At 42.9% G+C, this 12,873-nt stretch overlaps 1 protein-coding gene across 11 annotated transcripts in view; it reads right to left on the bottom strand.

Annotated features, from left to right (window-relative positions):
- magi1b (membrane associated guanylate kinase, WW and PDZ domain containing 1b) overlaps nucleotides 1-12,873 on the bottom strand; it is a 166,628-nt gene that overhangs the window by 30,825 nt on the left and 122,930 nt on the right. For 8 of the 11 annotated variants that reach the window (XM_058632173.1, XM_058632183.1, XM_058632172.1 and 5 more), the window contains 2 exons: nucleotides 2,254-2,285; nucleotides 1,789-1,833 (listed from right to left, as the gene is read on the bottom strand). In XM_058632173.1, the coding sequence (XP_058488156.1) occupies nucleotides 1,789-1,833; nucleotides 2,254-2,285 (77 nt within the window). The remainder of the gene's footprint in view (nucleotides 1-1,788; nucleotides 1,834-2,253; nucleotides 2,286-12,873) is intronic. The other 3 variants (XM_058632179.1, XM_058632180.1, XM_058632181.1) reach the window with 1 other exon arrangement.

Below are 12,873 nucleotides of genomic sequence, written 5' to 3'. Positions count from 1 at the left end.
TCACACACTGGTATAGTGAAACTGGAGCGAGAGATAAGGTGACTCTAATTGTTATATTTATCGTTTATTGGCTCACGACAAAGACACGCAACAGCAAACCCAAGAGCAAGAGATAGGCGGGGCTATGACATCATCATTCTCCCCAAAATACTGGTTGTAAACACGGAAATGAAAGGGTGGGCTTGAGATTTTCTTCACTGTGAGACCAAGAAAAACGTCGTTTTAGGGCTCCCAAAATGCTGGTTTTGTGTGGATAAAAAGACGATTCTCTGCAAAAGTTGTGTATGTGTACGAACCCTTACAGCTGATTTAATCACATGTGAATATTTCAGACCCTCTAACCGGTCAGATCGAGGTGTGTTGATGATGATGATGATGATAATGAAGTGACATTAAACATATTCAGATAATCAAATATGCTCAGTTAGGACTGTCATATAACATGTTAAAGTGGCCTCTTCTACAGTGTTGGTTGAAATCACTAGATTCTGCCCCATGAAGCATTTTTTCCTCACACTTCTTTAAATGAATTTGCTTATTTGTGTGTTTTGCTTGTTGAGAGTAGTCAAGGTTTATCAAATTACTCTTCAAAACGATTCGCAATTTGCAGTCGTTAAGCATCACTGTTCTAAAGCCTTTAGAATTCACTTCCATTAAATGTTATTTGTTTGGCATCAATTCATAACATTACATTATCTGGAGGCACTTTACATAATAAGGTCAAGACCTTACGATTATGGAGAGACTCAACTGTTCACACAAGGAGCGAACGCTTGGCGACAGTGAGAGAAAAAGCTCAGACTCAAGGGCCCTCTTTAAACCTGGCATTGGAACGTGTTTTCTGTGATTAAATAACGCTTCACCATATGCATTTACACCTGGTAATAACACGTGTCTCCAGTGTCCACATCAAGATCTGATTGTTATTCAATTACGGTCACCTCCCCCTCTCTTCTTCTGCAAAGATTTCCAGCAGCAGACCACGACGCCACGTCAACAACAACAAGTTGCACTATTTTATGGACTTCGTCGCATTTCGAAGTCTTCGACAAGCAGAAAACCGACACTTTCACGTTAGCTGTGCTCAGAAAACCGACACTTTCACGTTAGCTGTGCTCAGAAAACCGACACTTTCACGTTAGCTGTGCTCAAAGCCAACAACATATTTCGCTGAGACGCATCAGTGACTCGTTGCATTTACACTTCTGTTCAACACAGTCACGATGAGTCTCCGCCCACCTCCCAAAGTGGATTGGCAAATCTGATAACAATCCGTCCTCTGGTTTATTTACACCTGTAATTACAAGCTGTCTAGGCCAATGTGCCTAGACAGGTTGGGGTAGAAGAGCCTCTTCTGTCTGCCGCTGCCATGTTTCTTCTACAGCAGCCTGGATGGACAAACCAGCCAGAGCCATGTGTTTTAAAGGGGAAGCTAACTATGCTAATGAGGAAGAATGGCTCCGCCCACATCAACCGTATGCATAAACCAGTGAAGGAGGAGGAAATGCCAGAAAGAATGTGGAGAGAGAGAGAGTTGTGAATATTTACATCCTGTCTGGTTTGTAAAGGCCACCAGAAGTGAGCCAATGAGTTGTAGTCTCCAGTCTCACCAATAGATGTCACTAATTCCTCCACACTGGACCATGAACATCACTATTATTCCAAGCTTATCCCATCACCTCACATCCCACCACCACCACCACTACCACCACCACCACCACCACCACCACCCTTATCACCAGCACCAATCACACCTCACTTAACCCCAATGTGAACGACATCACGTACCCTCCGAGTGTAATCTCTGTACGGAGGGGCCATCTGAAAATGATCCTGCAAAAACACACACACACACACACACGTTCTGTCAGTAAACTGTCGACAGCATGAATGCAGCAGCTCTCGCAGGAGGAGGTCGTCTCTCTCTGTCTGTGATCATACGTTCAAGCTCTGGCACCCAGTGCAATGCCATCATCGCCGTGTTAGCGACCCCAGCTCACGCTGTGCATCAAAGCCCCACACATCCCTGCCCCCGCCACAGAGGAGGAGCAGGAGGAGGAGGAGGAGGAGGAGGAGGATGTGAAGGCAACAGGGATCCATCCCAACAACATCAACACAAGTTACAACACCTTACAGGTGGGAGTTAGAGGAGGGGAAGCAGGAGGAGGAGGAGCGATGAATGTCATCTTTGCTACATGAGGAAGAAGAAGGATGAGATGAGAGGGGAGAGGAATCTCAAAAAACTCCACTTACCAGTTTGGGGCTCTTCTTCGCAGGTGCCACCCCTGTGAAGCCGAGGAAAAAGAAGGAGAAAAAAAAAAGGGTTAACCAGTGAAGTTAAAGTGTATAATCCACTTCAAGAACAAAAAACAAGACTCTGAAACAATGTCACAACTAGCCCAGCTCATCATCTAGCCCTCGCCTCCTTCTCCCTGCTTTGGTTTCCCTTTTGCTCGCACTTCCACGGCTGGTATAGAAGGAAGGAAGGAAGGGAGGGAAGGGAAGGAGGAGGGGGGGAAGTGAGGGGCAGGCAGGCAGGCAGGCAGGCAGCGCGATCTATCTGCATCACTGCCGCGGACAGCGCTTGGCTTGACTGGTGCAGCGGGGGAGTGGGTTCAGCCCCCGGAGGTCTCACCCAAGACGGACCACGGCTCGCGCATGGGTGTGTGTGTGTGAAGTGAGAGTTGAGAAGAAAGAAAGAAATAAAGAGCACAGAAAAAAAAACTAACGTGGGGAACACTAATATAAACACAAGGGAAGAGGAGCAGAGAGGAGGGAAAAAGCGAGCTGTGCTCTGGAGGAGTTCCCGGCCGTGGCATTACCCATGGAGAAGGAGTCCAAGATACTGAACATTAAATTATAGGCAACCGTCAGTTCCCCTCTTACTGAGACCATCTTCCTGTGTCCGCTGAGCGCCGCGCGCCGCTCTCGAAGGCTCCAGCATCTATAGGCAGTCGGCGCGTCCTCCCGTCTCTCCCTCTCCTGCTGTCTTTTCCTTTTTTTCCCTTCCTCCTCTCTCTCGCTGCACACTGCCCTCCCTCCCTCTTTCTACCCTCAGCATCATCATTCACTCTCCCTCCCTCCCTCCGCTCTCCTCCCTTATCTCCATCTCAATCTCCCGCCCACCCCCACATGATGCTGGTAAACACACACACACACACACACACACACACACACGCTGCTGACTATCACAATCACAGCCCGGGCAATAATTCATTTAATTCATTTATTTTTTCTTCATATGTCACTTTAACAAACGTTCAATAAATATCGACGTGTCTATGACGGAATGAGAGCGCGACGGCGACACTAACGAAACCTTAATAAATCTTCTTTCTTCTCTTTGTTTGTATAACGGAACAAAAGAAACCGGGAAATATTCACAAACCAGAGAAAGAAAGAAAACACTGATTTAGTAACCAAGAAATAATGAATTCCATTGAATGTGTCAGTCGCAGATTTGTTCACAGTTTCTCTCTCGAACAAGTATTAGAAATATAATTAGAACATTTCACTCGGAAGCAAAAATTGACATTTTATCAAAAATAATTATCAGTAATTTCTAATCCAAGACATTTTTCTTTTCAATTTAGTTTTTTTAATTGAAAATACTATTCTACTATAATTTAATGAATTTCTATTATTCGGATAATATTTTTGTTTTTACGTGACTGGCTTAAAAAATGCTTTATAGCTCACCAACATACACTCCCAGTGATTTATTTTTTAGACACCACAAGAGCTCCCCCATGTGGCCATCCCTCACAGGTTAATTATGACCAGAAATGTCCAACTTTGACAAAAATGTAACCAATCTCAGGTCAAAGTTTCAGGCAAAATGTCACGTTTTTCGCATCTTGAGCAACATTACAACATTTTCTCGTCACGTTAGTTACTTATTTACTTAGTTATTATCTGAACAATTATTACATTGCATCAATTACAAGTTAGGTGGCGTCGTAACAACATTGTTGTAACAATCAGCAGGTGAAGGGATAAAAAAGATAGTGTTACGTTGTCATGGAGATAAGAAGCTGCATGAGTTTATCTCTGTAACATGTCGTAATATTCACATATGACACACACACACACACGTGTGCGGCGGCAGCAGCTAGACGAGGCAGAGTCTGATCTGAGAAAATAGGCCATTTTTTATGTTTTAACCCTTGAAAATAAGTGAGTGAAGAAGATCTTACACTCTTTATCTCTCAGACATCTGGATTCATTCACAGCTGACAGCTCCAACTGTGGAGCGGCTGCAGCTTTTTTCTCTCTTCTCTCTCTCTCCTTCCTCATCTCCTCCCTTCTCCCCCCTCCTTTTCAATCAATAGGAATCATTCATTCAGCAGCGGTGGCGCGTACAGATGCACTAATCAGCCGTGTGTGCACGTTTGGAGGTAAACAGGCTGTCAGTCAAAGTGTCAGGCTGCCACTGGATTGTTATTCCTCCGTCAGCTGCAGCTGATCTCTGTCTGTCTGTCTGTCTGTCCGTCTGTCTGTCTGTCTGTTAAAGACCAGACACAAAATGGACACTCGAGCGACCGGTGAACAGATTTGGTCGCAGGTTGATTTTCAGGATTTCTGAAATCTTCTGAAGTCCTCACATTTGCAGGACTTGCTCTCGGGCTCTCTCTTTCAGCATTAGCCGATCCTTAAGTGCTAATGGTTGAATGCTAAACCCTGAAATCCTCATCTTAAAAACAAAATGTCAAACACTTTCTCTCAATAATGTTGAAATGCTAATGTTGATGTGGAATTGCTAACACCTGCAATGCCAATGTTAAAATGCTAACATTGAAATCCTCACGTTAAAATGCAAATGCTAACATGCTACTGGTTAACACTCTAACACTGAAAACAAGCTATTACTGCTGGGAAAACCGGGAAAAACGTTGCAAACCAAGATTAAGTAGGCTAATTATTTGAATTGTGGTCAGGTTAAAGTAAGGGTCATACCTTAACTGGTTAAAGTAAAGGTAAGGGAAAATGCTTTGTTTTTTAGGCTGTCCTTGGAGGAATAGCTGGGCAAACCTGTGTGTGTGTGTGTGTGTGTGTGTGTGTGTGTGTGTGTGTGTGTGTGTGTGTTCTTCTTTGTGAGGACATTTTTGTCTGGTCCTCACGACTTTAAACAGCGTTTTATGGGTTAAAACTTGGTTTTAGGGCTAGGGCATTTAGTTGTGATAGTTAAGGTTAAGGTAAGGGGCTAAGGAATACATCGTGTGTGTGTGTGTGTGTGTGTGTGAAGCTCCCAGATCAAAAGCTATAGTAGATGTTTGTGCCCTAATCACATACGAGAGAGAGAGAGAGAGAGAAAAAGAGCTGGACATGAAGATGATGATCTGACCTGAACACTGACAGAGACACGAAATCCTCTAACACTAAAACAGCTTCTTATTTTTCTGCTGACCAGCTCCGAACATTTGTGACAGGAGGTGAAAAGTGACGAGTCATCCAACCCACGGGCCACTCACATCTGTGTGTATGTGGACTTTTTTATGATTAATGTCAAGCCAACGGATGTTTTTGTTCTTATATAACACATTATATAAGACGTCCAACCAAAGGTAATAAAGTATCTGGGTGTTTAAGATTGAGTTTGAATGAACAAGTCATCATTCTTTCGTTTCATGAAGAAAGTGAAGTGGAACGCGGCGTTAAAATACGACAGACCTCACTTCTCCAAACACTAATGAACACAGACAGTTGTGTCACAGCTGAAACATGAAGCACAATACTTTGCTTTAAAGGGTTAATGTGCCAAAAATATAATTAATATTTGATATGTATATTTCAGGCGTAAGTAGCTTTAAAATATATTAATATATATAACATTATAGCAGTTTTTGGGAAGTTGATACGTTCTGCTGCTCGGATAAAATTAGACATTTTAAAAGAAATCTGCAAAAAAAAAAGAGCAATGCATCAAAACCAATATTTCTGCTAATCATTGACACATCTCAGGGTCTAATACTAATTATAATCAAATTCTCCTTGAAATGTATTTTATGGAAATTACTGAAGTTTTTTTGGGGGGGGGGTTTGATAAAAAACAGTTGTGAGTTGTGTAAAAATGTCCTTTAAAGGGTTGAAATTAAAAAATAATATTATTCATATTTGATATGTATATTTAGTAGTATAGTAGTTTTAAAAGACTGACTAATTTAATGTGGAAAAAAAAATATTAATATATGATTTTTTTACAGCAGTTTTTGGGAAGATTTCTGCTGCGAGGAACAAATTAGTACCTTTTTTAAAGGGAACTCTTAAAGGTTAATCTGCTGCAGCAGATTGACAAATTTATAAACTTAAACTAATATCAGTCCAGAGCTTCAACTAAACTTTTGTTATCACAGATGTGAGGATGTATCAAACACCAACATCATTACCAGCCATTTCAAAACACGTTGCTCCAACTGTGTCCAATTCTGCTCCGATTAGCGGGGAAATAAACAGCCCCTCGTCTTCACACCAACACACAACGTTCCCCACATCACATTTTTCTTTTACGTTCTTGAATAGTTAAGACACAAAGACTCTAAACACTGTAGTACATCTGCCAGGCCTGTAAGTAGCGCTGTAATTCTGCCGCAGAAGAAATCTCCCAAAAATAGCATTTCAGGGAAACAATGGTTCCACGTGGATTAAAAACCGATATGACGACAAAACCTTTGTGTGAACCTGGCACAGGTGGACGGTGAGCAGCTTCCCTCCATCCAAAGGAACTGTTGCACCAACCTGGCAGCACAGCAGCCGCTAAACGGAAGCTATTAGCAAACAGATTACGTCGTCTGTCCACAGTGTGTGTGTGTGTGTGTGTTTATGTTGCTACAGATCTCAGCTGGGAGTGATGGCTTCCAACAGGCAGGTCCATCTGTCTCCGTGGCGACAGTGCCTGGTGACTGTAGGGGGGACGTGACAGACGGTCTCCGAGCAACGGTTGTTGTGTTGGTGAGCGGCTAACGCTGTACGCTGACAGCTCACACATCAGTGACAGTCCTGCATGTGTGTATGTGTGTGTGTGTGTGTCAACAGTGGGATTAAACGTGTCACATGAGGACAAGAGACAGCAGAGAGCAGAGATGACCGGGAGAGCAAGCGTCCAGAAAAGAGGAAAAATATTCAATTAGAGTTCGGGGGTTCAGGTGAATACACATGCTTTTTTTATCAGAGAAGCTAAAAAAGAGAGTAGAGAGTGACAGAGAATACGATACTTTAACGTTACATTCCCCAGCCAGCTCTCTCTTCACGCTGTCCTTCATTATCTTGTGTTTGGAGACAAGTGTTACTTGTCTTGTGTTACTGTCAATGAAACAATGTAACAAGTCAGCGTGATTAGACGTTAGATATCACGAGAACACGTCCTGTTTTTAGAGATTTCACACACGGGGGTTTAAAAAAGTGTTTCTCTGTCACATGTACTACAGTGTTTTCAGATAGTTCCTGAAACGATGCCGTCTTGACGTACGTGGCCTTAGTTGGGTTAGAACACAAACGTCCAAACGTCCATAACGAACAGAATCCATTTTACATGTTGCGTTTTTCAATTCTCGCCATTCAAACAAAGGCGATCGGATGTTTACTCGTGTGTCGCTTACTCCGACAACCGTTTGTGTGTCTGTGTCCATCACAGGTCCACACATAGAGACAAACAACCATCCACTCTCACACCTATGGTCAATTTAGAGAGTCCAGTTTTAACTGATCACCAAATCTGCACGTTTCTGGACTGCGGGGGAAGCCGGAGAAAAAACATGCTCACTTCGTTCTGACCGGGTCACAAATCTGGGTCTTCTCAAAGGCAAGAGGACAAACCCACACCCATGAAAATGTAAGGGCCATTACCTATTTGTGCCACAAGGTGTCGCTGTTGCACTTTCAGCAAAACGCTCTCCCAGGACATCGTCATTTTACAGCCGTACGGGCGCCATTTTGGCTCAGAGTTCACGTTCCCTTGCCATGTCCTGTATTGTGTTGTTTCTACATGTTTATACCACACATTATTGTCCTTTCATGATCCTTTGGGTTAACCAGCATTCGCGGCTTTTATGACGTAGCATTTTTACTCTTTGACCGAGTGTTGGTGATGACTGTGGCTAGCTAGCTAGCATGTTGTTAGCAAGGCTTAGATTGTTGTTATGGGGTAGAAATGTTAGTTTTGATAGTGAATATACTTGAAGATGTTGGTTTTCTTTGTGTGGTTAAAAGATTCATTTAATAATGAAACAGTTTTCAAACTGCCCGAGCAGACTGTCTGATAAACGCTGGGCTGAGGACTTGTTCACAATCCTGAACCCTGCGCCTGGTGCCTCCTTTCAAAAATCATCAAAATAACCAGGGGAGGCGTAGAGGGACGTGCAGAGATGTGAGGGTAACATCCAACAAACATTGGAAAAAAAGCACAATTAAATCTGATTCATGAAGTGGTTTCTTCTTCTTCTTCTTCTTCTGCTATCTTGACTTTTCAGGGTAAAATCCCCTCCCCCTCCCCCTCCTCCTCCCCCTCCTCACAAACACAGGAGAGACCCCGGCACTGATTATCTGCAGAGCAATCGTCATGGAAACAAAAGACGGTGGAGATTTATGACTTGCCCGCGGGGGGAGAGACGGAGGTGCAAAGACACGGTGGATTCTAAGAGGGGGAGGGATGTGAGTGAGTGAGTGACAGACCGTCACTCACTCACCGTAACACTGAGAAAAGGCCGTCGCCCCAGATCCTGACATTTCGGGAGCACAAAGTCGCTCCATGGAAAATGTGCAGTCAGCAGAATTTCTAATGCAACGTGGGCAAAAAAAACAACCCCACAACACTTCCTGCCCCGAACACTGAATTGATTTTCCTCCTTTCTTTTTTCCTGTGCACCGTTTATCTCCTCCTAATGGCTGCGCACAGGACTGTCCATATTATATGGGCCTCATGAACGCGTATGCCGGTAACTCTCGGGTTTGTTCATTCTGGGTTATGCAAGTTCGCGTAATTGTGTTTGTGCTTCTCCTCAAAAAGGATCCGCGAGTGCTTTTTGACAGGAGAGCATTTACAAGCTGCCGGGGCGCTCTCTCGCCGACCATTACGCCAATGAGAGACGTCCATCCATCTATCTATCGTGGCATTGATCCACTTTTTTTTTTTTAAAGGTAAGGAAACACACACACATTCCCACCTCCCTGTCTGTCGTCAAGGAGACAATACATCTCCTTCAAACAGCACTTAAAGGCAATGAAGGGGAAGCAGACGAGTGTTAGCCGGAGGAAGTTTTAACGGCAGGGACGCAGAGAAGATGACGAGGTAAAGTGAGGTCCCCGACACGTCTCTGGGTTATTTAGCTTTCCATTCATTGAAGACGCGATAAAAAGAGGAGCATTGTTTCAAGTGAAGTGTGATTGTACGCGGTGCTCGAGCGGCCGATATAAGCTACTCAACAACAGTCAAATCTACACTTTGCTGAGTCCACAGCGTCGTAAGAGTGTGTTCGCCGCTTTATCTCACTTTTCTAACGGGAAAAATGCAATTTCATAAATGACTCAGTGTTTCGAGCTCACGGGGAAACAGGAGCCGCTGCTCTGCCGCTGCCTCGTTTGTTAAGCTTGTGTCGCTACAGCAAATGGAAACGGACATTTTTTGAACCCCGAAGTCTCCGAAGAACCCATTTAAAAGTAATTGATGGAGGCGGGACAGCATCAACAACTCCTGTGTAACGCCATGTAAAAACTGCTGATTTTCTCTGTGGACTTTGGTTGCAGCGAGTAAGCAGTTTTTTTTTTTTTACAAAAGTGACACAAACTTCAGACAAAGCAGCAAACGGGACATAATGTAGAATAAAGCCTAAAAATCTAAATAAAGAACTTAAAACGTGGGAGACAACAGCGAAAAACGGACTTTTGTAACCGATTTTCAACGCTTTAATCCCTTAGAAAGCACAGATTAGACGATCTAGTCAAGACGCACTTGACGTTTAAATCAAAAGATTTCAGGGAGGAGATTCCAGAGATTTGATCTCACGGAAACTCGCAGCGCCATTTAACGTGAGAATGTTTTTTTGCCAAAAATCGCAAAAAAATAAACTGTGGATTAAGTCATGGCTGTGATGACGTAATCAACTTTGGTTTCTACGAGTTACGGTTGCAAACTAAAGTTCGCAACATCCGTTTCCTGCTCTCATTGGTTATTTGCAAGGTTCTGCTCACGCCCCCCAATCGATGTTCAAGTCGTAAAATATCAAATACGTTTAATACTTAACATTTTACTTAACAGTCGGGAAGACTGATGTCGTTAAAATGGCGTCCGTTAATCCCTCTCACGACAGGATCATTTGGCCACATAATCTTTTGAAATCGGACTAAAATCGGAACGCATACACCCACGATTGTCGGAAAGGACAAGATCGTGACGGAAGTCTGGCCAGTTATCCTCTAGTGTGAGGGCGGGGCTTAAAGCAGATGTAATGCGTTTGTTAAATAACTTTATTGAGAAATTCAACAATACAGTCGAGTTTCTTGGAGGAAAAAAAAACAATACAAAAAAAACGTACAAATACGCCAAATTGAGTCCCCGATATTAAAGCGCTGAAATAATAACATTCTTTGCAAATTGAATTTCTCTTATTGATGACTTTCTTTTCCTGCGTGAGTCTATATTCATTCATTTTAGGCTCCTTTGTTTTCCGTGCTCACGCCGAGTTTGCTTCCTAAAATAATGATGCGACAGCCGTCACTTGATGGAAACAGTCACACTTTTATCGTTTTGTTAAGTTGCTGAAACCACTTTTTCCCTTTTTGTCCATATTTTCCGTGACATCGAGGATCCGTGACTCAAGATGGAGATGTGGACAACGACAGTGGGTCAGCGCCTCATACAAACACCCTGAAGTATCCCTCTAATGCCTCTTCACCAGTGTTAGTCACTCCACCTGACATGTGTGAGTCCACGGGCTGCTGGGGAGGACAGTAAAGAGTCCACGTCCCGTTCTGATTGACGAGCAGGGACTTAATGTGTCACCGCTGCCTGATTGAGTCGAGTGTGTGTATGTGTGTGTGTGTGTGTGGGGTGGAGGTAAAGAGAGAGCAAGGATCATGGGAGATTTGTGCACCGCTGTTTCATCACCTCAGTGTGATCCCTCCACCTCACCTCACAACCAGCTTAGAAATAAAGAAATGAGAGTCAACAGATGTTCATTTTCCTCCTCACTCGCTGTAGAGCTGCTGTGCATCTGTGACAACACAATCATGTACGTATGTTGTGGTGTTTAAAAATAGCCACAGTGTCACTTTCTGTCATAAAAAACAAGCTAAAGAGATAAGTGATCCTTTATTGTGACTGTGAGGCTACGGCTGCTACATCTGCGTTGTGTTGCTATTTAATAATAAAAAGAATCTCATAATATTCCGACCTTATTCTCTCCTTAGTTTGACCCAAATACACCTTCGTATGAATGCGTTCTTACAAACTTACTCAAATAAATAAATAACTCTAGAAATCTTCGTTTTTCTCTCTCTTGCAGACGTGAGCTGCTGAGACGCTGTGTTTGAGAAACTCTACAAACACACACACAGAACAATGTGACAATGGCTGATGAGCGGCTGCAGAGCAGGTGTATGCATGTTTCTCCATTTACTCTTATGTAGAGGAAGCACAGGAGAAGATAGAGTGTGTGTGTGTGTGTGTTACAGAGAATGATGTCACAGTATCAGTGGGGGCACAGAGAGAAGACGGGCAGAGGGGAAATTACCACATTAGCGTGGTGTAATTAGACAATTCAAAGAGCCGTGCATCATGAAATTACAGGCTTGTTTCAAGTCATAAATCACGCCCGGGTGTATTCGCGGTGCATCATCATCCTCATCATTGCAGCAGACTGTGGTGTTGTTATACGGCCAAACACCAGGTATCTATGGTAAAGATAATAACGTACGGCGAGGTGTCGCTTTCTGTCATAAAGAGATAAGAGTCTGTTATTGTCGTTTCTTCATACGAACAATGAAATTAACGCGCACTTCTTGACATGGTGCAGAAAAATATACTTTTTAAAAACCACAATATCTAATAATTAAACACGTATAAATATTTCTCTCTCATATTTGAATCATTTTCATTTTTATCCCATATTTTATTTGCATCGTGCATGTCTTCATGCACGATGCAAATGTCTTCATTCAGACCGAAATTCAGACATTCAGTGCCTGTAGTATGCATGCCAGGCCTGTATGTGGCACTGTAATGCTGCCACAAAGATACACCAAAAATGAAGAAGAAGACAACATGGAGAACAAACTCCAATCACGAGAAGAAGACTATGACGATGACAGTTTTGTGCTAAAGAACGCCAATTGAGTGATGATGTCATAGAGCCAATAATGGTGAAAGCAATGATGTCACCATTATTGGTGAAAATGGTGGCATTTGCAAAAGCAAGTGCAAATGGTAGCTCTATGACATCATCACTGTCCCAGAGGTGTTTATTGGTTGTAAAGACAAAAATGCAAGGGTGGCACTTTGAGATTTTTTCCACTCTGGGACACGTTTTCCAAAAACCAATAGCATTTGAACAGCTCTCAAAATGGCTGTTCCGTGTGGATAAGACAACTTTCTCATACGTAGAACAGGCCGTAAATCTTCTGTTAAGCTAAAAACACATTTCTTTTGACTCCACCTCCAGTAAGACGATGACAAAAAAAACAAAAAAAACACACTTGCTTATACATCGCACTTATGACTAGCACTTTATAGTTTGGCTTACTTGAAGCTCTTACTTACTTCTAGCTCTTGTTTGTACCCAAATGTTTAAATGCACTTATTGTAAGTCGCTTTGGATAAAAGCGTCTGCTAAATGACATGTAATGTAATGTAATGTAAGCTAGTAAGGCCCAAAAATTAACATT

Source organism: Solea solea, chromosome 6, assembly GCF_958295425.1.
Source record: "Solea solea chromosome 6, fSolSol10.1, whole genome shotgun sequence".
Classification (NCBI taxonomy): Eukaryota; Metazoa; Chordata; class Actinopteri; order Pleuronectiformes; family Soleidae; genus Solea; species Solea solea.
Note: the sequence above shows the minus strand (reverse complement) of the source record. Positions and strands in the feature narration are given on the sequence as shown.